At 44.0% G+C, this 27,248-nt stretch overlaps 1 protein-coding gene across 1 annotated transcript; it reads left to right on the top strand.

Moving 5' to 3' along the window:
* The first annotated feature begins 1,158 nt into the window (after positions 1-1,158).
* LOC311218848 (bombesin receptor-activated protein C6orf89 homolog) lies at positions 1,159-26,622 on the top strand. The gene is made up of 8 exons (XM_084301725.1): positions 1,159-1,212; positions 6,274-6,481; positions 7,760-7,925; positions 18,828-18,982; positions 19,325-19,464; positions 20,757-20,883; positions 21,530-21,653; positions 22,076-26,622. Exons 2-8 carry the CDS (start codon positions 6,293-6,295, stop codon positions 22,159-22,161), a joined length of 987 nt encoding a protein of 328 aa, XP_084157851.1. The 5' UTR covers positions 1,159-1,212; positions 6,274-6,292; the 3' UTR covers positions 22,162-26,622.
* Positions 26,623-27,248: the final 626 nt, after the last annotated feature.

Raw genomic sequence — 27,248 nt, forward strand, 5'->3', positions numbered from 1 at the left:
AGAGAGCATTGCATTAATAATAGAAAGGAATTTATTGAGTAAGCAACAGCAAGCAAAACAGCGCTGGGCGGCCGGGGAGTCTCGGCTCCGCCAACGGCGCGCACCTCACCCCCGCCAGGGTCCCTTTTTATATCTTGGTAATTCCGGGATTACGCAGCACATCCTGGTATATTCTGCGACTGCGCGCACTGTTGCTAGGGGGTCGTCTCTGTCCCTCTGGTGGTCGTGAAGATGAAGGCCGTAGTCTTCCTCCGCATTGTGGTTCAACTTCTTTTTTTTTTTATTTGGTCATGTTGGCCCAGCGTGAGACAGGAAGGCAGGATGTTGATACACTAGTTTAGCAACTTATCAAGAGATGGTTACATGAACTTTGCAGCAGTGTCTTTGAACAAAAGAGGCAACTGAGATGCAGAAGGAGAGAAGGGGAGGGGGTTCTCTTTTTTGTTACATTAAGCAAAAGAATTTTCATAGTGTCTAGCCAAGTATTATACATCTTACTTCAGCAGGGAGCTTTTGCAACTCCTGCTCCTCAAACGGAACTCCTTGTTTTATAATACAAAAGACAATGAACAAACATTTATTGTGTATTACAATTATCATTATTATTTTCCTGTCTTAATAAACTGTCTTTATTTCAACTCACAGGCTTCACTTTCCCGCTTCTCTCCCCTGTCCTAGAGAGGGAGTGGGGAGGGTGAGCGAACGGCTGTGTGGTGTTTAGCTGCCGGCCGGGTTAAACCACCGCAGGGGGCAGGGTTTGAAGCAGGGATTAGAGATGCTTGGGGTTGGAGGAGGGTATCGGGAGTGCTGCGACATCAGGTGCAGGAACGCAAAGGGGGTGATTGGGGTGTCCGGGAGAGGTTGGTGGTGGTGGCGTGTCTCGGGGCGCTGTGGACGCCGGTGGGTGCTGGGAGGGTCTTTGGGGGTTCTCAGGGTGCTGGGGGGACCTCAGGGTGGTTTTGGTGTCAAGTGGGTGCTGGGTGGGTGGTCTCAGGGGGAACTGGGCCCCGGTGTGTGGTGCGGACTGTCCCGAGGGTGCTCAGGACAGTCCCAGGCTCTGACTAGCGCTGGGCGTCCGGGGCAGCCGGAGATGCTCCCCGCGGCGGTGCTGGGCCGGGCCGGAAGCAGGAAGCAGCGGCGCGGCCCCTCGGCCCGCCCCCACCGCGGGCGGGAGGAGCCCGGAGCCGGGTGGCGGAGAGGGACGGCCGCAGGGTGAGGCAGGGGGCGGCAAGCGGGGTGGGCAGCGGGGTGCTGGGAGCTCTGGGGCGAGAGCCCAGCGCTGGGCGAGCGGGCCCTCAGCCCCCTCCGGCCTGCCCGGGCCACGACCACCGGAGGGGGCTCCCCTGGGCCTGAAGCGTGAATGGGCCCTTCCCCCGCCTCCCCGCTTCGGCTCCCGGCTGCGGGGATTGGGGTGATTTCTGCTTCTGTTTGTTTATTTGTTAAAACCTGGACGGAGGTTCTTACAAATAAATAAGGGCGATACAGTGTTACCGTGGCGGTGGGATGCAGGCTTCTTCCCGGAGAGGGCGGGGAGCTTATAGGCCAGGGCTCGCCGCCGCCCCCTCCCCTTCCCCCCTGTACAGGGGGCAGCAGAAACGGTGTTAAAGCAGGTTAAAATTTTTCTCGTATATTGCTATTTCGGGTTTACCAGATAGCAGTAGCAATGCAAACAGCTGTTCCCATTTAAAGACTTCTCTAATAGCATTTCTTTCTAAATATTTATCTTTTTAAAGCCTCAGTCCAAACGCTCCAGTGTACGTCATGGAGGCAGAGCATATTCTCTGCAAAGCCCTGTATAGAGTTTGCTGCTCGGACTGGGTGCATGAATGGAAACCTTTCAGGACAAGATCTGCTGCTAATTCTGGTTGTGGATTGGCCAGCAGAGAGGGGCTGCTTATTCCTCTTGGGTTGGTGGAGTTCATAAAAAATAGCACTGACCATATGGGTTCTCTAGTTTAAAATGCCTGCATCTGAGAGGTTGCTGTGTGGAAGGACTCATTGTGTAACAGCTAAGTGGATACAGTAGTCTCTTATTATTATTTTGTTAGTCTTATTTTGCTGATGGGAAGGAATATAATGTATTATTATTTTTAAAGCTATCTGTTCTCAAAGCAGTGTCTGAGGATAATGCCTTACTTCTTAGCTGAGAACACGGATTACTGTTGAATTTGTCAACAAACTATACAGGGTTTTTAAATGACCACCTGTGACTTGCAGGCATTGTCCTCAAACATACTTGCTCAGAGCTGAATACAAATGTAGAGGTGGGGAGAACTAAGATGTGTCTCAACGTTTTAGTATAGTAGGATGCTTCTGCTATTTGGAAAGGGAGAAACTCATGTCTGACAGCATTTCTGTAGGGATAATTGTTTTAAGTGGCTCAGGAGAGATTCTGCACACAGAGGAAGCTCACTGAATCTGTTGGAATTCAGCATGGGAGAGCTTCACATGCAAAAAAAGCTTTGGCACATGGGAGTAAAAGAGGAAGCTAGGTAACCTTTCAGACCATTTAGCATACCAATTGTAGTGTCAAGGCAACCACTGTAATTCTAAAAGCTGGAAAAAAAAAGGATTTAATATCATGCAGATGTGCTGGCTCTTGCTTCTTTTATGAATTGGGGTATTACATAAATGAAAGAGTTAGTAAAGCAATGAATTGTTTTTATAGAACCAAATGCATGCCAGGTGCTTTACAGACCAGAAGAAAAGGTCCCTGCCTTGGAGAGCTTATGTTCCATAATAAGATGTTGATCAAACCTGCCTTGGAGTAGTTTTGCCAGCCCATGAAGCTGCTCGGGTAGTAAGATCTGGGACAAATATTTGCATAGAATGCTAGGAAAGGTGGCAGAACAGGACCAGGAACTAATTAACCTGGCAGTGTAATGCAACATGTTCTCCTTGCATGCTTGGTGTTTGGTTTAAAATGTCAATTTGACTCTTTTGTTGTTTCTAGGGCTGAAATCAGATATAATGCAATTTATTTTAACTAATAAATTAATTTAACATCTGACATTAGCTACTTGAGCTGGATGCCTAGGCAGTTGCTGACTAAACAAATATGGGTTGTTTTTCAGCCAGGTAATTTTCCTGATTCACCATGTGACCACATAAATGTGCAAAGAGCAGAACATGGACTTAATCTTGGGAGAGAGAAGTAGTTGCTGAAGTTAGTAGTAATACTGATTTTTTTTTCTTCCCCACTCCTCCCCCAAAACTACACCTTACTATTGAAGAAAATCATTAGAAATGTCATTGCTTGAGTTCTGACTTCTAGAAACCCAGGGTTTAGGAGGAGAACTGTCAGCCAGTCCTTGAAAGGCAAATCAGATTTCAAGTTTGGTTGCCAAAAAGATGATCTTACTTCATGGTGTTATATATGGACTGGTAATTTGTATCGAGAAAATGGTTGACATTAATAAAGAAGGGGGAGATTTGGGAATGTGGCCATGGGGGCTGGAAAACCCCGTGGTTGAGATAACATTAGACTCTTAACGATGAGGCCATCAGGAATATAAAAGAGTTTAGAGGGAACAAAGAAAGGTGATTCAGGAGACTCCATGCAGTCTCCGGTTTCTTGTTCTCCAGCCATTAAGGCATGGATGTTTCGGGGTGTTTGCTGTTGTTGTTACATTCAAAGTTGTTTGACCAATGAAAAGGTGTTTTGAAAAGAACTGCTGTGGGGAGAAGGGTATAAGAGGGGAGCCTGCCCTCAAGATAAAAAAGGCAACACGATGAAGTTACGTCTTCAATAAAGAAGCAGGAAAAAGAAGTGAAGAGGAACAGCCTGGCAGAATGGAGACCAGGATGGGAACAGGCACTTTGATTGCCTCATGAAGATGGGTTTGGCCAAACTCAGCAAACCGCTTAGAGAAGCTTGTACAGAAAGTTGCTGGAAATAGGCGCACTGGAGCTGGAGAGAAGCTCAAGCTGAGAGAAGCGGACCCGTGCACACAACTGCCTCTTGCTGGTAAGCAGTTGCACATTATGGAGAATCATACGTCCTTAGGAACAAAGACTGTCCTGGTAACCTTACAGCTTATTCTCCTTATTAGCAATCGGACAGTTTATGAGCCTGAAATATGGGACCAAACTGAGGTCAAGGTGTGGGACTCTGCAACTAAAAACGACAAGGTTGCAGTGGGATTGCTCGGCACCTGGTGAGCTGTCTCTGAGGCCTTAAAGAGCCCTGTGGGACCACAGTCAGAAGCATGTGGTTTCCCAGATAGTGAGGGAGCTGCGGGCTCCTTTACTGATCCGACTGCTATGCCATGGGCACCTCTGCTGCTACAGCCACCGAAGACCTTTGCTATTATGCCCCCTGCTGACCTGAATGTGCCTTTTGACCCAGGCCTATTGGCCTTGAAAAGGAGATGGATATGCTTTTCTTTGATCCGGGAAGAACGGGATACAAAAGGCCTGAAGGCCGAGTTGCTTGACAACTTAAAGCAAGACATATTGTTCAAAAGGAATGGAAAATGGAGACTTGTATGTAATCAAGAAAAGGAGTGGAAAATGGAGACTGTTGAGTTGTGAAACTTGGAGGATTGTTTGTTACCTTTTCTGATTGTACATATGTATAGGCATACTTGCGTTTAGTATGTAAAGCGATGTTCTGTATATTTAGAATGTTTGATGTTTGTTTGTGCATGTTGGTGGAGTGTAGACTCCCCGCACACCCAGCGCTGTTTACTTGCCTTTTATACCTTTTAGGAATATTTGTTTTATAAATATTACAAAATTCAGATTGAGTTGAGATCTCATTTATAACAATGGTATATACATACGTACATTTATGGCTGATTTGTCCCGTGTGTGCAGCCAGGATGGGTTACAGCAGAGCCAATCTAAGTTTAAATAACATGTTGCTCAGTGCTTGTCAGCTTGTTCTCAAGTGAGCAAAATGGACCTGTGTTCTTAAAATGCAGGAAGTACTGTGAGGCACATGCAGAGAAAACCTGTGTGAAATTAGGTGATTATTGCAGTACAGCAACAGACTTAGCAGGGCAAGGTGTTGCACTGGGTGAAGCAGCACACTGGATTTGTGAGCTGTTACTGATGTCAGGTAGTACATAAAGCAAAAAGGGGTTGGGGGCCTGATTTCCATTTTCAGCTGTGAGCTGGGTGTATTGGTCAAGCTCCTTGAGTTTCTCTGTGATGGTTCTCAGCCTGTGCTTTCAGGGCAATGCATTGCTAAACTGTGACTCTCCAGGAGAAGTGTTGGTTTGATCTAGGTTCGAGTTTTCCCATCTCAGAAACGAGAGGCAAAGCAAGACCTCAAAGATACTCACATCAGCAGTGTTTTGTCAAGGCTAAATGTCTGGAACAATGGGATTCTCACACTGCCTGCTATTTCCTTGTTCTGCTATTTCTTTGTATCTTTTCTTCAGCCTGATCTGCTGCTCTTGATATTGTAAGGCTCATCCTTTGTGGCAGGCAGGGGGAGTGGTAGAAGAACCACTTTTTTGTGTGTTTTAATGTTGATTGCTCATAGGTGTGTTCTTACAGGCTTCCCTGTTGAAATTTCACGATGGAAAGTAATTTGCTATCAAATGCCATTTTGTCTCTGTCCTGAGTTCACAATGCAGTTCTTACTGCAGTTTTAGTTACATTATCTTCAGGTCGTTCTTAAATGCAACCTTTCAGAGGAATGCAAGAGTTTTCTTTTTGCCTGCAGACTGTGCTGCTATCTTGTAACTGTTACTCAATAATCAGTTGGCCTGGACATTAGGTTGCAAAAATTTAAACAAATTGTAAACTGTTGAACTTTGCCCTGCGCTTGCTGCTCATTTCCCTGTTCTGTACTTAGTTGCTGACAGGGGATTTAATGAAAAGAAATCTACGTTAAAATAAGTGACTACAGTTACAGTGCAGGAGAGCTTTGCTTGGCTACTGTGTGTGATGATCAACTTTGTGTTGCTGGCATTCATACTTGGTGAACAACACTTTATGGGACAGATTCATTTGGAACAGATGAATAAATGAACTTTAAGTGATTTCTGGGAAGTATTGTTCATTTACATAATGTGAATCTTTACTGTTTTTTTCCTGTTTTCAGGAAAGTATACATATTCTTTTGTTCCTTTGGAGGTACCGGACTACCAGAGATTATTAAGATTGCAGCTAATGTTGTGTCTGTCAATGAATGGGCTTGCTCCAGAGAAGCCTTCCTTCTTGTCTAGACATTCTGGTGTTCCTGAGATCTCTTTGCACATGCTGGTGTTGAACTGGATGACTGGGGTATGTTTTCTGTTAATATATCGAATCTTTCCATAGGGATTTTTCATTGGAGGCCATGGAGCTTTCAGCCACTGACCTCAGCATCTATGACAAGCTATCAGAGACAATTGATCTAGTGAGACAGACTGGCCACCAGTGTGGGATGTCAGAAAAAGCCATTGAGAAATTCATCAAGCAGCTCTTGGAAAGAAATGAACCCCAAAGGGGACCTCCACGCTACCCTATCTTAGTGGCTGTCTACAAGGTAAGGTGTATTATGCATGTACAGGCTATTTGAGGATCTGAATTTCTCCTTTGGCACCTGAGCCTTTTGTTTCCCATTGCGTTTTCCTGATTAATTTTTCAGAGTCTTTTATTCAAAAAACTGTTAAGTGTAGCTGCCTTCCTTCCTTCCAGAATTTGATCTGAAAAAAGAAGACAGATGACCAAGATTTGGAATTGCTTATTTGAATTGAAAGTTGAATATGTCAATGCCCCCCTTTCCTTAAATTATTGAAGAACAAAGCCTTTGGATTTTTTTTTTTTTCAGGCATTGATTCCAAGTGTCAGCACACATAGTGGAAAGGAAGGAGATTCTTAAAGTTCAGGGTTGACTAATGAAAACATCCATGTTCTGTTTCTGACCCTGTCATGAGCTTCTACCTATCTTTACTCTCCTTCTAGTCAATAAAATGAATCAACTGCCATGGTGCGTGATGACAGAAAAATGTTTTGAGGACCATAGTTAGAAGATGTTGTAAAAAGTGTTACAAAGTGGGTGAAAGGATTCCATTCTCTTAGGTAGCTTGGAGATATTACAAGTATGTAAAGCTTCCTATTGACATAATATTCCATAGTGTTTTAGTGTTGTCTTTGAAAAATCATCGTAATAGTTTCTATTTAGAAAAAAATCCATCCCTTCTGTCTTCCCTCTATCATATAAAAGATGTAAAAATGAGTCAGGAGAACAAGAAACTGGAATTTTGAACTTTCAACTTCTGTTCTTGTTTTTGCTGTTGATTCTTTCTGACTTTGGCCGGGTGGGGGGGGAATGCATAATGTCATCTCCTTAAGGCTTATTTGAGGTTCTGTTACGAGGGAGGGAGCTGGCACTAGCGCTGCCAAAGTGTTTCAAGGCTTGGCGGATGTTTACAAAAGGCTTTGTAAACTTTGTGTAAGAGGCATGGTGGAAGTGCAAGCTTTTATTTGGTTAGGTGGGAGGAATCAAAACCATCTGTAGATCATTCTTGCTCTGGTGCTGCATTATTCACAGTGCTAAAATAAATGAATGGAGATGCATGGGTCTGATTTGAAGGCTGCTTTACTTCATCTTTGGAACTGCCCTAACAGTGAAACTGTATGACAACTCCCTGTGTATGTAAATAGAATTGCAGTTGAATGAGGAGCCACAGTAAAAAATTTGAGTGTTCATCTTACGGTGCACAGCCACAGTCCTTTGATAACAGCCAGAAGGTGTGTCATGTTCTGAAAACGCATCAGGTCACTGCAATATAATTAATTACATGGCTGTTTTCTCTCACAGGGCCTGCTCATGCTGGGATTGGTTTTGCTAACTGTTTACTTCATGATCCAGCCATACAGCCTGCTGCCACCTGAAGCTCCGCTCTCCAGAGCCCATTCCTGGGGCTCCCTCATCGGTCACCTCCGACTGCTGTCTCTGCCTATTGCTAAGAAGTACATGCTTGAGAGTAAGGAAATGATTTTTCTGCTGTAACATAACCCTAGAAAGAAATACCAAGTTAAATACCAGCCATGCGAATCACTTGAGTGTCTCCTTAGACACCAAATAGCAAATGCGGTATTGACATGGCACCATGGTTTTCTCTTCCCCTACCACTGTACTTAAAAACAGCATCCTGAATTCTAGCTAGCGTACATTACCTTCTGTTCACTGGTGCTGAGGCATATTTTCTCTCTTAAATTCATCATTTTCTTCTTGCACTCTTTTCCTTGCTTTTAACACATTTTTATTTTCCACAAGGGTTCTCCTTTCTCTAAAAATCTTTGCAGTTCTGGGAACTGTAGTGTGATAGCTATGCTGGATAAATGTCAACTTTCTTTCTGAGTAAGCATGCAAAAACAGTTTGTCTTCATATTTGTGAGCAGGGTGTAGAAACCTCAGCACGTGACCTAGGTTTAAGGAAAAGTGTTTTTTACAAAGTGGCATACTGGTAAGGAACTGTGGGCTTGCGAGCCTACAGTGTTTATAGCAGTTAAAGTAATGTTAAGTGTAATATGTGTGAGGAAGCTAGATAATTTCGTAATGAGATGGTCCCATCATGGGAAAGGAACATGACAGATATTACTAGTCTGGCATAATAGAAGCAGAAAGTATGAACGTTTCTCATTCTCAGTTAATCATTTCAATTGACTTAAGCTGGCAAGTGGTATAAGCATGGGCTCTGCCTCTCTGATAAAATACAAAGACTGTCAGTAATGACAAAGCTGTGAATTATTTTGAGCAGGGATGTGACACAATGTTGATCGTCTGTTGGCTCACTGTAAAAACAAACTCTAGTGTCCATGCTCTTGGGTGGCTTATATTTAACTTCTGCAGCTCATTGTGTTGTGGAATTCTGTTATAGTTCTGACCTACCTGCTGTAGCTAAAAAGGGTTCCCTGAAATGCCAGCACCATTCTGCATTTTCTGCGTCTCTCTCTCTCTTTTCTGCTGACGTGTGATTTCTGTTGATTTGAGTTTGCATGGGTTGGTCAGGGTATCCCCCGTTATTCATTTCCTTATTCATTAGAATCTCTCACAGGGAAGAAAAAACAAAGGTGAAGAGATGGCTCTTATAGCCACTTGACATGAGTTGACATGGCTCGGGTAACTTTGATCTAGCCTCAGAGAAAGAACTTGAGTTAGAGTCTGACTATTTGAATGACAGAGTATAGCACCCAGGCTGAACCTCATCTGGATTCCTGTGGAGATCCCTCATGTCCTGGCTTCTCAGAGGGCAGCTGTGGCTACCAGGCCTTTCCTAGTGCTGGCCCAGCAGTGCTTGTGTCACACTGCTCCCTGCTGGATGAAGCGTGGTAAAATCATTCATGAGGGATAGACAAAGGGAATGGCATGGGGCTGGGCTGGGTGGTCTCCATCTCTCTCTCACTACTTCCTTTTGCAGAATGTAACGTTTTTCCCTTTCTTTTGGCCTTACGGTCTCTTGAAGGGACGGGGTAATGCTACCATTTGTCATCCTGTTCGTTGACAAGAATGTGAGGATAGGAGGTCTTGTAAGCAGGTCTAGCATTTTTCATTTGCAAATAAGACACCATGCAAAGAGTCTGCACAGCAGAAGAAAAACACTAGCCAAGGGACTCAACATACTTACTCGTCTTCCGTTCTTGTGTATATACCTGCTGGATTAATTTTTTGAGGGGGCTGAGGATGAAACTTGAAGTTTCCTGGGCTCAGACACCAGTTCAAATCCAGCCTGGGCTATTCGTGTTGAACACCACCTGTTTGCAGTTTGGAGACTATATTGGCCCACCAGCAATGCTGGCAGAATTCCCGTCCACATTGCTTTGATGAAGCCTGGCCACAGGGTGTATGGGTGGCTCGTTTTACTTCCTCTGGAGCAGGCAGGGGCAGCCTGCCTGTGTGGGGCTGCAGTCTGGGGTTATGCTGTCCCTCCTGGGCCTGTTCTGGAAGCATAGATTTTGGGCAAGTCTACAGGATTGCAGGTTGGAGCATCTTCCATGGCTAGATGTGGGCTGAGCAGTCAGGTTTATGGGGCAGGTTTGGATGCCTAGTTTCTCCAGGTGATAGAGCCCCAAATTAGGGTGGAGGAGGGGCTTTGAGAGAAGCAGGGATACAGGATGCTGCTCTTCTCTCCCTCCAATTCAGCGTGGCCTGCTTTCCTCCTAACCCTTATTCTAGTCCCTTGTACACCAGGAACTGTGCTGTGGATGAGAAAGGCTGCCTGTCTGCCTTTGGATGTGGGAGGACCTTTGAGCTTTTACAACAAAGACAAGGTGAAGAGCAGTGCACACAAAGCTGTGACTATTGCATTAGGTTTGTAGGATTAGGTCCAAAGTAAATTTCCTCTTTGCCTGTCTTTCTGTTCTGTTGCTTGCTTGCTTTCTCCTCTGTATGAATTCACATATTAAAAGTAATGTTCCCAGTCTTTGTGTCTTCAAAGGTGACTCTTAGATTCTTGGGTTTGGCCCCTGTGCTTCTTTTTCAGCTGTTTTCCCAGGGCTGGGAACCAAGGTCCCTTTGGATGGGGAAAAGTTCTACGGAAATGTGGTTTGCATTTGCTCTTCCTGAGCTTGTGTTTACGCAGAGCTTGTGAAAACCTCAGTGCTGGGTCATGCTGCCTGCTCTGGGAAGGATGAACGCCTCTCATCATGTGGGCATGTTTCTTTTAGCTGGATAACTTGGCACTTCATGTTGTACCGCTCCCCATGAAGGTTGCAGATTTGCAGACCTCTGGGCTCAGTCTGTTGCATGCAACACAGATAATTTTGGTTGGGCCTGTGGATTAGCACAAAACTTCCTAGGAGAGAAAGTAGAGCCTGTATAATCTGGATTCATTTCTGTTTTCTGAATAGGTTGGGATGGACAAGTCACTGCCTCTGTGTTTCTGTTCTATGCCTGCAAAATAAGGCTACGAGTACTTCTATCTCCCCTGCAAATGTTAGGAGGAAAGATAATGAGAGTGGAGCTCTTGGAGCATATGGTAATATGAGGCAAATGAAAAGGGATTTTCTTTCTTTAACAGAAGTTTTAAAATCATAATGGGGAATATTCTACATATTTATTAGTGGTTCTTCCTTTTGTGACAGTATGACATCTTTATAGCTTTTTTGATATCTAAATGTCAATTTTGATGTCACGTTGGTAACTGTTCCCTGCCAACCACACAGAGCATTGATGAGGATTTATGTTGCTCTTGCATTAACTCATATGTCTGCCTATGGTAAGTACAGTAAGTCCTTGCAGCTCAAAAACCTCCACAAAGCATGTTGGTCAATGATGAATGAACTGGCTCTCATCCAACAACTTGACAATTCATGTGCTGATAATAACCCCTGTAATAACCTGAAGGAAAATCCATTTTGCTTCAATAACGAGGCCCAAACCTTACCAAATTCATAGCTCAAAATCAACTGGGTCAGTAGCTGCTCAGCACCCCAAAAATCAGATGCAAGCACACACACCTATAAAAGTGATCCTGTATAAGTTACCCCCAGTTCAGAGAAGAGTTGTGATAAAAGTTCCCTTCTGTATAGACCAGAATGGCTAAAAAACATTTTATTGTTTTTTATACAGAACCTATTTTAGAGAAATGAACCCCGTTGGAGGAGTTGTGTTTAAGCAACACCTTGTAAATGACACGTCACTGTCACATCCTGGGGCCTGTGATGTGCCTCTGGGAGTTATTTGTGGGGATGGGTCACAGCAGTCTGGGTTACTGGAGCTGTTCAGCTGGGAGAAGACTGCAGCCTCTGCCTCTTGGCAGGCCATCTTCAATTTAGCTTGAGGCTTGCCTTGGCGCCTGGCCAGGCTCTGGCTTCTTTTTGCAGTTAACCTTTTGCAGGCAGCCTGTGATGGGCCAGCTGCTGCCAGATTTCTTTGTTTCATGTTCATTGCCACCCCTCTTATTGTAGCCCTGAAATATGTTTATCCTTGGCTCAGCTCTGTGCAGAAAGGGAGCATCCAGTGTGCCTTTTTTTTTCACCCGAGGGGGGACATTCTGCTTCCTGAGCTCCCTGTGGGCTAAGCATCTTAGTATTTGGACTGTTTTTCCCAGCAGGTTTTGCAGCCCATGCTGCATCTGACCTGCTGGTTTCATTGATGTATGAGCCCAAGGAACATGGGTCTTCTCTGAATTAAAGGCTTGAACAAGAAAGCTGCTTGGGGCATACCTGTACTGGGCCTTCATTTATTTTGTTTGTTTTCCTCCCTTCTTTTTATTTTTCCCTTTTCCCCTTTCCCTTTTTATTTCCCCTTAGTTAAATTGTTTAGTTCATGGTAGTCTTTATTTAATTGTTATTATTATTTCCCTTTAATTAAATTATCCTTATCTCAACCTGTGAGTTGTTCTTTGCTTTACTTCTCCCCCTCCTCATCTAAAGGAGGGGGAGTGAGAGAGCGGTTGTGGGGTTTAGCTGCCCAGCACGGTAAAACCACCACAATACCTCGAGGTCTGATTTCCAACTTCTTGCTCATTTTAGTAGTCTAATCACTAACTGACCTTTCTTCCTGCCTCCAGCATAGCCTTCCCCTCTTGCTTACAATGGATATTGCTTTTTTTCCTAAACCAAATGCATTTTGGCCTATTCAAGCTGTTTTGCTATTCTGTTTTTACATGCTCTCATGTTCCCACTTTAGGGGCTTGACCATTTTGAGGTGTGACATGGGTTGCAGACAGGGCTCCCTCCCATCCCCATGCAGCTACTAATTTATCTGATTTGTGCGTATGTGTAAACAACCCTTAATAACATAACCTGAGACTGGCCAACAGACACCTGTGTCGGCTCATTCAAAGGGGGGGGGGGAAAAAAGGCTGATATTGCAGTGTAGGTTGGTGCCAAACAGTTTTCAAATACTGCTTTACTTTGGTCTTCATTCAGCCAGTGGACTGTTTACTGTTAGCAAATCCAAATAAACTAGCTCAAAATAATTGTGGTAATCCAGAACTTTAAAAAACTCTTTGTTTTGTATTTGGATGTCACCAGAAATCTCTTGTTTAGTCATTTGCAGAGCAAGTGAATTCTCATTTTGGTTTGCTTCCCTGGAGTGATTGTGCCGTATGTGACCTCTTGCAGAGGCAGAGCTCTGCAGAGTAGCAGAGCTCTGGTTTGCACTAGTGATATGTGCATGTCAGACCTCTTGCAGACTCAAGTCACTGTCAGGCAAGTGGAAGAAGCTGAGAGGGATTTGCTTCAAACACATGCTGTTCCTCCAAGCCACATTGCTCATCTAGACACTGCCAGAGCAGCACAGGCTGCCTTCTAAGGCATGTAACCAGAGGTGCAGGTGGACTTTGGAGGATTTTCTGACAGCTTAATGCCTACCTTCAGTTATGCATATTTGTCCTGGAAGTAGCGCTCTTTTGTCCCAGTGGTCTGAGAGTTTCTCTTGGGCTAGGCTGAACAGACTTGATTTCACAATGTCTTGTTGGATCAAGGTCATTTTTGTGCTTTGCTAGAGATTGACTAATCATCCTTTGGTTGTTTGACCAGCCGTTACCCATTAGTGAAATGAGTGAGAAGTTATTTGAGCTGTTGACTTTTTACCCAGAACAAAAATAAGTGTTTATTGATGGGCTTACTTGTAGCTGTTATTTTGTTGCTAGCTTTTCCTACAAATGCTCTGAAACCAAATGGGAGGTACTTCTACAGGTATAAATACGTTAAGAAAAATCAGAGCTACAGACACGTTCAGTATGAAAAAGAGGTGAGGATCTTGTGTGGAACAGAAGCTCTGCATGGTGTATTATTAAAAACCCACTGTGCTGCCTTCCTTAATCAGAACTTCCACACTGTAATTAATAAGCACTTCTGACTGTTGCTTTCTGACTTACTCAGGAACCTGTTGGTTTAGCCTGAATTTGTCTTGACATGTAATCATGAATTGATATCTTTGAATAATCATGAATTGATGGCTTTGAGTAAAAACTCAGTCAGTAAAACACAGTTTTATCTTTACATGAAGTCCGGGAAAGGAGGCACAACAATAAGTTTATAGTATATCTGCTACAATGGTATAGCTCAACAGCATGCAAACTATTTACTTGAGAAGTGTAGTGTCTGTAAGTCTGCAGTGGTCCCAAAGCAACAAGAGGCTAGTCATATCTCAGGAGCAAGGATGACCTGGCCTGCAATATTCTTTGGCTGTCAAAGCAATAACAGTACATTATGAGCTGCAACTTCACTTTAAGGTTAAGGGCTAGACCTTGCAAATCCCTGTCCTAAAAATAATGGAAAGCAGCATGGTAAAATCCAGCATCTGGAAGCTAGATATATTGAAATGGAGGAAGAGCTGCAGCTTTTCTGTGGTGGTAGTAATTGGAAATCAGAGCACTGAGGATCTCATGGGCCCTACATCACTTGGAATTTTACAAGTGGGACTGAGTGTCTTTTAAAAAGCTCTGCCCTGTGTCAGCTGTAAGAACTAGCTTGTGGCCCTAGCTACAAAAATGAATGGAGGAGTTATCTTACTGGCTGTCGGGTGCGTATCCGTAAAGGGCAGAAGTATGGTCACAGCGGAGGGTAGATTGAGGTCTTAACCTCTTCCCTTCTAAGGGTCTTTTCAGATCCACTTTGAAAATCCCTTGATTTTGACAAATGTGAGGAAACATGGCAAATGTGGAGATCAGCATCTTCTCATTGTTGCATCTAGCACATAGGAATAAGACTGTGGCTGAAGTGCAGCATCATCAATGAGGCAGTGGGCAAGGCCCAGGTGAGTCCACCCCCATCCTGAGCCTACCTTTCAGTTCTCCAATGTTAGTCATGCTTTTTCTGAACCCTTAGGCTTGCCTGCTCACCCACCCTGCTTACAGGTATAGTTCTTGATGGTATGTTGAACCCTGTGAGGGGTGGTCCGAAATAGTTGTGGTTAATGGAATATTTGCAGCCATATAGTACGGTCAAGCCATACAGTAGACCTACAATAAAGGATAGAGAAATGTCTTGTGACTGTTCAGTGTATAGACAAGTGTATAGTCTTTTCTTGACAGTCCTGAATTCATTTCAGGCTTGTTAAAATTGTTCGTATATTCCTGGAACTGGTTTCTAGCAAATTATGTTGCAGGACTAGGGAAGAGTGTCAGGCTCAGAAGGATGAATTGAGGATTTGGAACCAACCTTTGCAGGTTGTGGAGCTGCTTAGTGCATTAGACAGTCCTCTGGGAAGCTTTCTTTTGTAGGTGATGGTGGCAGAAGATCTAGGGTGGCTGCAAATTCTTGGGAGAGGCCCCCATCCCCTGGAACAGATTATCCTGTGCAAATTTAGCTGTCACCTGCCTAGTAGAGAATTCTTCAGCCTTGCAGTCCTGAGTGCTGCGAAGCAAACCAGCTTGTTGGAGAGCCAGCAAGCTGCTTCTGCACCTGCAATTCTGCAATTTTGTTTCCAGCACTTTGTTGGGGTCAGGAAGAGCCCTTGACTTCCTGTGTCATGCTGGAGCAAAAGGTTTCCCTGCTAGATGGCTTCACTCTGAACTTGTTGCACTGGCATCAGCCTGATACTTACCCCTCTATATGGTCTGTTAAGAGACCTGGCCCTTCTCCTGGTCTCACATCGATGTGGGCAAGTTTCTGTAAGTTTTACTGCTTCACTGCAGTGGGTAAAAGCAGGGCTGGGTCTTCTCAGTAAACTCTTAGCCTCCCATCTGACTGTACACGCCTAGCATCTCTGGGGCTGTGTGCACACACCCCTCTGTAGATCTGAGGACAGCCAAAAAGCTTGGGAGATCCTCTGTGAAAATGGCCAAATAGGGTGGGGTGCTCATTTTAAACTAATTGTAAATTGAAAATTATTTCCCTACACAATGGAAAGTACAGCTATAAACTCCTGCCAGCATTACTCAGAGATGCATTTTACGGAAAGTTGTCATCTCTTCGTTTGTGCTACGTTAGAAGCTGGAAGTCCTCAGCACTGGTTCTGCTAGGAGCTATCCAAACACAAGGGAAAAGACATATTTTGTTCTGTAGAGCTAATTAAGTATAAAAGCAAGCGTTAAGTGAGTGTGATCAACAGAGAACAGGTTCTGTGTACGAAGTGAACGCTGCTCCTCAAAGAGGGGTGAGAAAGCACAGGCGTGTAGGAGAGGTTCGTTGGGTCTGGCCCACACTTCCGTCACGTAATGAATAGTTGTATGTGTCAGTACTACAGCTGCTTTCCTGCAGTCAAACTCCACAGGGATAATTGCACACGCCCAACAATTTAACATTTGAATGTGAGTGGATAGAACCATCGTGTGACAGTTGCACGTGATGGTTGCATTGAGATGAAGAGTGCATCTTTCTTTTCAATATCCGAGCAAGCTATGCATGCGCACAGTGTGCATGACTTAAACCAAAATAATCCTCCAGGGTGTCTGGGCAGGGTGGTAATGTAAAAGGAATGCAGGGAGTGTAATCAAAAGAGAGAATAAGCATCCTTGGTAAAACTCCTGCTCTGGTCCCCAGTGTGCGGTTGCATGCCCTCTGCTCTTTGTGCAGTCTCACCTCCCTCCATCCCTGGGAAGGGCAGGCCCTTCTCGCTGCCTGTACTTGTCATGCCAGTCACATACATGCTAGTGCACAGACTAACACCCTAAACAATAAATCTAAAAGATTAATTACAAAAAAAAATAATAAAATCCCACAGTCTCACTTGCGGCATTTGAAATGTGTCTCAACAGTGCTCTGCCTGGGTTATTCATAGGGAAAAGAAATAACCTCCTGAATCAAGCAATTGAGAATGCAAATATACCAGCCTAGCTCAAAAGAGAAATCAATCTCTATACCGTCAAAGCTGATTAGTATCCAGTTATGGGGTACTGTCCTGAGCCCAGAGAGAGAATTTAGGGATAACTGGGCTTAACACTGTAGGATTAACTTTCTAAATTTTGCACAGAAAGAAATTATAGTAATGTTGCTCTCTCTATCATGACAGACCGTAAGATATTTTTTCTTGCTCTTTTCGTGGTGGCTGCCCCTCCTCTGGAGAGATCTTTCAGCCTTTTGTTTCCCATTGCTGACCAGCGGTTTTTCATGAGTTGAGTTTTTTTGTTGTAAAATTGAAGTTTTCTACAGCCTGTGGAACAAAGATTTTCTTTTTTCTCTTGTGAACAGGGAGGGAAAATGCATTGGAGCAGTTTCTCATGGGAGTGGGACTTCGGCTTGCGATAAGGATTTTCTACTTTGTTTTGCCTTTTTACCCCTTTCCTCAAAAACAGGGATGCTTTTTCCAGAAAGACTAGGAATTATGTCCTGATCCCTTTCAGTCTATATACCGGCAGTAGGTGTGGCATTTGTGAGTTGATCGGGATCTGTTTTGCTTTTTTCGTCTGAATATATCCAGTCTGCTCTTTGTTGTTATGTCCTGATGAACCTAAACCCCTCTATAATGTTACTATTTGTACGTTGCAGATGTCAGAGGGGAAAAATTAAGCAAGTGCTTTCCTGTTAAGTGGTGTTCATCAATTATGACCCATGAGCAGGAGCATCAGTGTGGCTGATGCTATGGGAAACCATGACCATAGTAACACAAAGGCTACATGCCTGAAGAGCTGCTGTGTATCATGGTTTCCCAACTATTTTTCATACAGGCATCACTGTCTCTTCTCTCTCTTCTTTCCCATTCACCCCATTTCCCAAATGGGTGGCCTGCACAAATGCCCAGGAGACCCAAGCTGTTTTGACATTTGCTGGCTCTGGACAGGACAGATGAGTCTGTTATGAGGGTAGATTTATGGATGTCTCATGTGAGGTGTGGCCAGGGCCTTGGGTTCCTAACCCACCCTGACAGATCAGGTGTTTGGTTGGGTTTGTTGCCACTGCCCAAGTTAAACATCTTCCCATAGGATTAAAGCTGTTACTTCCACTAAATCAGAGCCAAGTCCTTTTAGTCTGGTGGCTGCAGGTGCCTTAACATAGAAATACATGGGGCATTCAGGATTGTCTTCTCTTGTCCTGTTTGTTCAGTGCAGGAAGTCGATTCTGTTACTGTTTGCTTACTCTTGTGTGCTGGGAGAGCTGCAAGTTGGAGGAGAGAGGTAGGATATAGGCATCAAGTAATAGTTTCACGTGAAAAATTATATTTTTGAAGTAGTAGATATATGCAATGTTCACTGTAGTCCTGCTTAGCTGATGGTGGTGTAACAATGATTTCTGGAACTTAAAACGGATATAGATGTGGTTCAGGAGGAAGGTGGGGGGACTGTGTATCAAGTTAATAAGCTACATATATTGCAAAGTTTTTCCTCATGTTGGGACTTTTCTCCCCAGTTTATCTTCAAGTCAATGCATGAGATGAAGGAATAATATATCAGCACCACATCTTGGTGAAAACCCACATTTCCCAGCATCCTCTGCATATCAGGGACTGGGCAAACTTTGCCCAGGACAGAGTCTTTGTAAGTTAATGCAGGTAGAAAAGCAGGATTTCAGGAATGTCTTAGCAGGGCTCATGGCATCAGTACTAACCACATTAGAGTTACTATTTTCAACTTGGAGATATTTTTTTTCTTAAAGTAATTTTTGTCTTCTGGATGTCTCACTTGTAAATGCTCTTTGGATTGCACTATTGCTTGTGGAGTTGTTTCAACTTAATTGCGCTGTATATGGTGGTTGCCTTCCTCATGTTGATAGCGAAAGGGTAACTTGGCCTGTATGCCTTATATATACAGAGAAGTGGAGTTAATAGAGAGCTCTCCCATTTCTCCAAACCATGAGCCAATTCTCTAACATCTTCAAACTGTGCTGGAAATGTTCCCTACCCCAGTGAAGCTTGCTTTTTTGAGTAACTTGCATCCATTGGAAGCTATAAGTAATCTCAGTGTTTCGTGTTAGGGATAATGAATTTATGTTTGAGTCTGTCTCCTTTCCATTTTGTTTTTGGTTTATTAAACACATTTCTCTTATTTCCTCCCAAGAATGCCAGGACTGGTGGACAGCAGGTTGTAGACAAAACACTTCTACGCTGCCTGCATGTTGCACAGCATGTTCTTCTGTGAAAAGCCTTCAGATTGTGACAGACATTGGAGAACTATCAGGAGAACTCCAGAGGTCTCAGCCTTTTCTAATCAAGGTAATGTCTTGATTCATAAGGCTGGATGCTTAGTCCAAGCTCTTGAATAGCACCAGCCGAAGAACGCTGCCATGTATTTTCAACCACAAACTCAAATTGTTTATACAGGTGGAACATATATCTAAGAATACATTTAGCCCCATTTTAAAAATATTGGGGGTGGAGAGCTCTCTGCAACCTTAGCAAGTTGTTCCTCTGAGTAATTATCATTGTGGTTGAAAATTTAGCAATCTAGATGGCTGTTACTCTTGGATGTTCTTCAGTGGGATGGAAATGGGAGAGGGGAGAAACTCCAGGTGCACAACTTTTTTTTTGTTTTGTTGTTGTTCTGTGTTGTTTAAGACAGGACAGCATCTCTCTTATGAAGAACTAAAGCACTTTCAGTCCCAGCATCCAGAACTGGCAGAGGTTGTAATAGAAGAAAATTCATCCGAACTGTGGAGCTGCCCCCCGAGACAGAGCTTCCCATTTTTCTTTCCCTGGTGAGTCAAAGATAAAGGATGCGATGGATGTATATATCCTGTCTTCAGGGGTACCCAGGCTTTACCTCTGTGTGTTAGCAGGAGCTTGCAAGTTGCACTTTTACTGGAGTGAAAAGGTGTGGGTTATAGGTGCTGTCCACCTGCTGACACTGACTGGATCCAAGCAGAATACTTGTGCACTAAAAATGGAATGTTATGCGTTGGGACTTCATGTGTTGCTCCCCTTTCAAGACAAAAATATCCTAGTGACTGCTCAGTCCTATTCTTTAGGCCGTATATTAGTCATCTGGCCTGTGGTCTGTGGCAACCTGTGGCAACTGGTTTACGTTTCTAGTAACCTCTGGAAAATTTTCCACCCTTAATATCAACTGAGAAAAGGTACCATGACTTTTGCAAAACACTGAGAAGTACCAGAACACTAACGGATCCTGTAATTTGTATTTGGTCTCATTCAGGAAAAACAGCCTGGCCTAATCCTGGACCTCTGTTAACTGTGGTACAACTTTCAGAGTGACTACAAGACATTTGAACAATTCAGAACTCTCTAAGGTTGTGAAGCAACCCTGTATGTTAGCAAAGTCTTTTCATGTGGATAAGAAGTAACATGGGAAGGTGCCACAGTGGAGCAGACTGCTCCTTTGCTCATACGAACGTGCCAGGTAGTGTCCTGTTTGGTTTGTGCAGACAGACTTGGAGTATAACAGTATTAATCATGTCAAGCCACTTTACAGAATAGTAAAAATAACAGACCCAACACTGCCTTTTCCAGCTATATTGCCCGGCCTAGAGAATATGCTTAGACATGCCACCTCCACCATCACCCCCACTGCCTTGCCATGTGGTCTCAGTTATGGTTGCATACAATACCACCTCTCTGCATTTTTGTAATTATTGGCTCTGATTGACAATTTGGATCATTTTGAGGGAAGGAGAGGAGGAAAATTGTTAGGTATCTAAGGCAATGTGTTTGTTCCTTGTTTATATGGGCCTGCAGCAGGTACTAAAAGGATATGAAGGAGCGCAGGTTCATCAGCTGAAAAGTCCAATATTGCTCTTAGGAGTGATGTTTGTGCTCTTTTAGCTTCTCTAGTCTCCGCCTCAGTCTCCCCCTCCAAAAAGGGGGAGTGTATCAGCCTTCATGTTTATCAAGCTTTGATCTTGGTGAACAATTTTGATCTTGGATGTAGACTTAAATATAAGCATTGTCATAATGTGATCTTTCTCTAATACGGGTTGTTTTATTTATATATTTACATGTTTTATTTATACAGGTTGGATTTTTTATTTTTTAGGAGCAAATCTGTAGATAGAACTCAGATTCTGCAGGAATTTTTCCCCACTTCCTCTTCATTGTCTTTCCACAAGACAGTGTCCCTAGAGACTTGCTTCCTCATACGCCATCCAGATTTGGGGAATAAGGTGAGAAATTCATCCCTATCACATTATTTCCCTGTCTGTGAGTTGTCATCCATAAGCTTCACACCTTTAGGGGTTTTGCAGGACATTTTCAGTGGATGCAGAGTTGTAATGGTTCTTCCCATCCCTGTGTAATATGGCATCTCCAGAGTTGCTGTACCATTCAGGAGGAGGAAGGAGGTGTGTATAGTTTTGTGCTGCTAGTACACTGCGTCCATCTCCCTTGGCAGTTAGAAATACCCATGGGATGTCCCAGCTCCACTCAAATGTATGTCCTGGCCTTGCTCTGTAGTGGTGAAGGGATGGACTTTGTATGTGCAATGGGGCACAATTCACTTGAGAAGTGCTTTTTTGGAGCAATTCCTGGCAATAAGTTTCATCTATTCTGAGATACCTGCCATGGAGGCACATCACTGAAATGGGTTCTTCTAGCCTGATCTCCTCCTTTGTTTTCATGTGAGGTTTTGTGGGTGTGGAGGGCCTGCATTGTCTTGGAGAGTTTTGCCGTGATCTATTGGTAGCTGGGGGGAGCAGCAAACCTGTGATTTGTGCTGTCTTGCCTTGTTTCAGGGCAGTGATTGTCTCTCGATTAGACAGACCCAAGAAAAGGGTCTGTCAAGGCTTCTGAAATATTCTGCTCTCATCCTAGAGCTACAACTTGCATGGCCTCTTTGTTGTTGGAAGCGGACAGCTCACCATGACTGTTGTACCTCTGGACAAGTGCAGAGGACACTGTGAGATGTTCAAGGTGGAGCTGGAAGCTGGAGATTTGGGTGAGTATCTGCACTGTAGTATGCAGGGTCTGTGAGATCCGTTAAAGCCAGGAGACTTCTTCCAGCTGGATCTGTCATAACTGACACCTGAGGAGGTGGTGTGTGCCATTACCACCTCTGAACTCATGTGTGCCTTCAGTGTTTGCAGCAAGATATGAATGTGATTATTCTGAATGTGGGAATTCATGGCCTGGAACACAAACAGCTGGATACTGTGAGATGCTGAATGGGTAGTTGAGGTTACTCAGAGATGCCTAACACTGGGCAGCTGGGGTTAAGCAAGACTGTGCTCTGCGAGGTGTTACAAACCCAGTGTGGCACAGAGGGCAGGCTCTTCACAAAGAGTGTCTGCATAACACCACCACTTTGTGGGAAATATGAGCAGTGATTAGGCGTTGATTCATCTAATGTGTCTTCCAAAGGTTATGCCAGCACAGATTACTGGATGATGAGCTTCATGGCCAAAGGGACAGAGCCGGCGGTTGTTTGTTATGGAGCTGCTAGCTAAGGACAGTGGGTGGGAAAACAGAACTACTTCCAGGACAAGAAGATTTTCAGCTGTGAAGCCAAGGCAACATCTTGAAAGCGATAGACCTGGGGCAACTGTGGCAGGCAGCTTTGCCACCTTGCATGTTTACAGTGTTAAAAAATGACTGTTTTCCTGATCCTTTGCCCTTCCTCAGATGTAGTTTGGGAGAAGCTCAAGTTATTCGTGACCTTCCCTGTCCCCTCAGGTAAGCCTTGAGCTGACAGCAAAGGCTTTTTCCAGGAGCAACAGAGGGATGTCTCAGGATGAGATTCACCTTTGTGGATTATGGCACTTCTGAATCTTTGTGGGAGGAGGTTAGGAGTGGGAGGGGTGTGTGTGACATTTCTGTATACGTTCCTCCTGGGGAGGAGGCCTGAAGCCTGTGTTGGCAGGCCAGCTCTATAAAGGGAATTGATATGTCCTACATCTGCTCCATCTCTCCATCACGCTTATGGCTGTGTGCCTCAACAGTGTGCCCTGCAAAGCCAACCTCAGTTCTGTGCTTCAGGGCTGACATGAGCCTCCCAGCCTAGTGGCAGGGACACTCACACACAGCATTGTTCTTGTACCAGATTAATCTCTTCAGGGCTCTTTGTGTCTTGTGATCGCTCTTCTACTGTTCTCTATCAGCAGATTGTAATTCAGTCAAATAGTAACTGTGCTTTTTTTCCCCCACTTCCTTTCCTATAAAAACACCGATGCAAGTTTTGGTGGTCATGGTGCCAGGAGTGCAGTAGTTCTGGATGGAGGTGGAGCTGGGTGCAAAGAAGCTTTTTATAAGTTCATGTTCTGATTGTGCACCTAAGATACTGGGGTTGCATGACTGTTTTCATATATATTCTGTTAGGAGAAGTACTGCCTGTGTTCCTGACTTGGGGTACCTGCAGGAGCACCAGAACATTTCCTTGTCACTGGCTTTTTTGTACCAACTTCTTCCAAATCTGATACATTGTCTTCAGAATGAATTTTGATTTTTTCCTGAGTTCCTTCCAAGCTGCCTTTGCATGCTTCCTGTTGCTTGAGCACTGCATTATCCAGTGTCCTGAGAGACTTGGTTTCAGTGTTTGCAGACTGTGGATGCTGCAGTCCCTTCCAAGTTTGATCCTTTGGGTCTGTTCCTGCTGTTGAAGATCATTTACAGATGTGTAAAGCTGAACTCATAGGCCAGGGCTGGGGTTCAGGACATACTCTCACACTTGTTACTATGAAATTGGAATGGGTTTTGTTTGAAAGCAAGCTAACTCTGTTCTTAGAAGCAAGAACCTTTTTCTCTGTAAATATTTTAGGTACACTTAAAATGACCAATTGGAAAAATGTCTACCCAGCCTTTGCTTTTGAGCAAAAGCAGGCAAATGGGAGCAAACGTCTTACTAATCATATTAAGGACTGACAAAAGCTGCCAAACTGGATGACCATGTCTGGCTCATTAAGAAAGATAAGGCAGAGGACAGTTCTTGCTCCAAAGAGTTTAGCCTGGGAGAGCTTAGTCTGCATTACAAATATTTCTATGCGTAACACTTGTTTTTCTCCTGTAAGCTAATGAGAGCAATCTCAGCACCTGTGTCAGTGTGTTTGGCCCTTGACACTGAACCAACATACATCAGATACAGTAGAACCGAAGAGGGAGAGACTGAGTCAGAACAGAAGACATTTAATTTGTAGCAAAGCTATTAAAGGGAATTGAATTAATAAGAGTTATGTTAGTATTGTTAGTGCTTGGAGTGTGTTTTGGACTTGTGACACTACGTACAGTCCTGTACATGCCAAGACACACACACCATCCCTCTCGCTCTTCTTAAAGCCTGGGTCTTAGTTAATGGAAATTTGGGAATTCAGTGATGGCAGAATCATCAGAGGGCCCACATTAGTGACTGTTGCTATTTACACTTTGGCACTTCTCAAGTCAAAGACTGACAAGGTTACTTCACCTCTTACTGTTTTTTTACCTGATCCATTTCGTTGGGTAGGAGTTGTATACGGGAAGAACCTGCTTGGACCCTTTGTTGCAGAGATTGCAGATGGTTTGGTCATGCTGTTACTTCTAAGTGTCCTTGAATGAAACTTGTAAAAGAGCTGCAGAGACAATTCTCAAGTGTCTGTGAAATGCCTGCTTTTTGGGAGTCGTACTAAAGTCATTGTGGCTGTCTGGCTCCTTTGAGAAATAGCAGAGAAAATGGATCTATTTACAGCTGCTGTTTAGGTTGAGGGTAGGAGGGGCGCTAGAGCAAAATTGTGCCTGATTAGCAAAGGTGCTTTCAGATATTGCTTCTCCCCTCGTCAGTGTGTTACAGCTGGTTGGACTGATGATGGTGAATCTGGACTGTCAGCTTTTGAAGTGCACTTTATGGTGTCTTCATAAGTTTCCAAATCTGTGTCTAGGTGATATATTGCATATGTCCCAACCTTACTCCCTTTGGAGTTTACATAATTTGTTTTTAAACTTCCAGTATATTTTCTCTTCTTCTTCCAAGGACTGTAAGGAATTGGCTGCTACACTGAAACAGGAGGGCAATTATTTGCTGATAAAGAGCTGATTTTGGCCATAGCTGCTGTCAAGCGTGGAGCCTCAATCTGTAGCGCAGCATCTTGAGTAGCTCCTGTAATCAACTGCCAGAAAGGTTATGCTAATGCCTTCTGCATTGTGACATGGGTAAGGAACTGGGTATGGACAACTCAGAGGTGAGGCCAAAGTGGGAAAACTAAGATTTAAAAAAAAAAAAAAAAAAAAAAAGGGGGTTGGCATCTTGGTCAAGTGGCCATCTTCCTCATCAGGGGCTTCAGCTTCACACAACCTTACTAAAGGCTGTGGCCTCCCTAGAGAATTCGGCAATTCCTAATGAGCTGCTCAGTCTGGAGTAGAACTGGAGTAGAAAGTGTCTATTTTCTCAGCTATCGAGACATTGTGGCAATGAACATGATCTGGATGAGTCACAGAGGGTGTGTCTCCCAACACAGTCTCCCTTGCCACTAGCTTCACTTTGGCACTTGTATATCCAAGTGTGTGTGCTGTTTTGCATAATACCCCCCTTTACTGGCCAGCTCAGAGGGGTGCCCAGTAAATATGTGCATCCTCATTTTAAAAATCTATTTAAATGCTTCAGAGCGCTTTACGTCTAAGCTGGGAGAGGGATGTCTGCACACCTGACATCCCACAGACTGCAAAGGTGCTCTGAAATCACACTAGTGAGGCCCTGAAACTGGTGCTACCCAAGAACCTAGTGGGTGGAGATGTGGAGGGGTCATTCTTCTGCTTGTCAAGATAGAGAGATGGGCTGCCACCCATGATCTGGACTGTGTTTTAAAGATAGTTTCCAAAAGCAGGGGTCATTGACCATTGCTCTCAGTCAGCCCTGAACTCAGGGTAATTCAAAGGAGGAGAAAGGAGTATTGTTTTCTTCAGTAACAGGAAATCAGTATCCCCTGTGGGGGGCAAGCTGCCAGTTTCTGTTGATTCCTTTCTGTCTTTCTTCCTCTCCCCATTCGCATTGTGCACACACATTCCTCTGGGGCAGCTCTGCAGATCCCAGCCCCAAACTCCCTTTGCAATGTTCTGGAGAGCTTTCTAGGGTCAAGTTTCCTGTGTATCCTGGGCCGTTAACTTCTCCTGCTAGTCTTCTTGTTGTAATAGTCTGTCAGGGAAGCTGGTTTTACTGCAGGGAACAGGGCTGGATAAAAGCACCTCCCTTCTCTTCTGGCTTGGCCTCCCTGACTTTCCAGCAGCAAACCTTGCACACCTTTCTCAGCAGTCCTGCTCACAGCGTGGGAACTCCCTTAGTGAGATGAGGTGGAGAGTGGCAAAGCACGTTCCTCGAGGTGTAAATGCCAGCATCTCAGCAAGGTGATGCTCCTGCTCGCACCAGTAATGCTGCTCTGGAGAGTGAAGTCTACAGGATCTGTCCAATCCTGGGCTCAGTGGTCTAGGTTCTCTGGCTCCCACTTGGTTCCCTTGGGAGCCACAGAGCTGAGCACTTTCTGGGGCCAGATCATTTTGGTGGGCCTTGCAGTGGGTGTGCAGAGAACTTCTACTTCTGGGAAACCTTTCTCCTCTTCCTAAATTTTATATGTAGAGTTATATATTCTCGTCTTCAGGAAACTACTTCTCATAAAGGATATATTTAATGTCCTGCTGAGTTAAACAAGGGAGATGCTGGTCTTCCCCTTTCCTTTGAAGATTCAAACAAATGACAGGTGATTTATTTTTAGAATTCTCTCTCTCTGTGGGGAGAGGAGTCATGTTATAAAGGCTCAGGGGTGCTGGGAAGTAAAGCTATATATGCATAAAGACTGTTTCAATGCTGTACACTATAAATTCAGTGGTGGATAAAAAAAAAGAATGTAAATATGCAATTAATGCAGAATTTTATGGATTGTTGTAATTTAATATATTGCAAACTTTGTAAATACTTGGGAAAAGCCTGTAAAGTGTGTAAATAAATGAGATTTGTATGTAGAGAAGAAGAATAAAAAGTTTTTACTTTTTGCAATTAAATGGAAGTGTTAATGAACCTTTTCCCTCTTCTGATTTTTGCCATGTTGCGTGTCAGCTGTTGAGGGGTTATTTAACCTCTTTTAGGGCACTTTGTGGAAATGTCATTTTAACTTAAAAGTTGGAACAATTTTGTTTGGAAAATGTCAAAAGAAGTGCTTTAAAAACAGTTTGCCAGTTTTAACCTGATTCCCTAAGCAAAGGTTATGCAACAGCTATGTCTGTCCTTCTAGCTAACAGCCTCTGTCACTCCTTCACAATCCAGTATATTTCAGCCAAACCTTGACAGAGAGTTAGAAGAAGATGATAGTCTCTTCCAGACCTGATAAAAGCAGGCAAGTAGAAGAGAAAGATCCCACTTCTATCAGGATAATGTGCTAGCTTTGATAGACACCCAAGCCATGCTGAAGACCCTCAGAATGTGAATCAGTAGGAAACCCGGCTTCATTTCTTCTGCAGTGCCTTTCTGGAGTCCACCAGTGTTGAGCTGAGCCCTTTACAACCCATCAGGTATCAGCACATTGCTCCTGTCTTGTGGTGAGGCTGTTGGCTCCCAGGGGTGCAGTGGACTGGCTGTTCT

Source organism: Netta rufina (assembly GCF_964035555.1).
Source record: "Netta rufina genome assembly, chromosome: 26".
Classification (NCBI taxonomy): Eukaryota; Metazoa; Chordata; class Aves; order Anseriformes; family Anatidae; genus Netta; species Netta rufina.

Coding starts and splice junctions, on each gene's coding strand:
- LOC311218848 (XM_084301725.1), top strand. CDS start 6,293: ATGGAGCTTTCAGCCACTGACCTCAGCATCTATGACAAGCTATCAGAG. Junction 6,482..7,759: donor TCTTAGTGGCTGTCTACAAG/GTAAGGTGTATT, acceptor TTTCTCTCACAG/GGCCTGCTCATGCTGGGATT. Junction 19,465..20,756: donor TTCCCATTTTTCTTTCCCTG/GTGAGTCAAAGA, acceptor TTTATTTTTTAG/GAGCAAATCTGTAGATAGAA.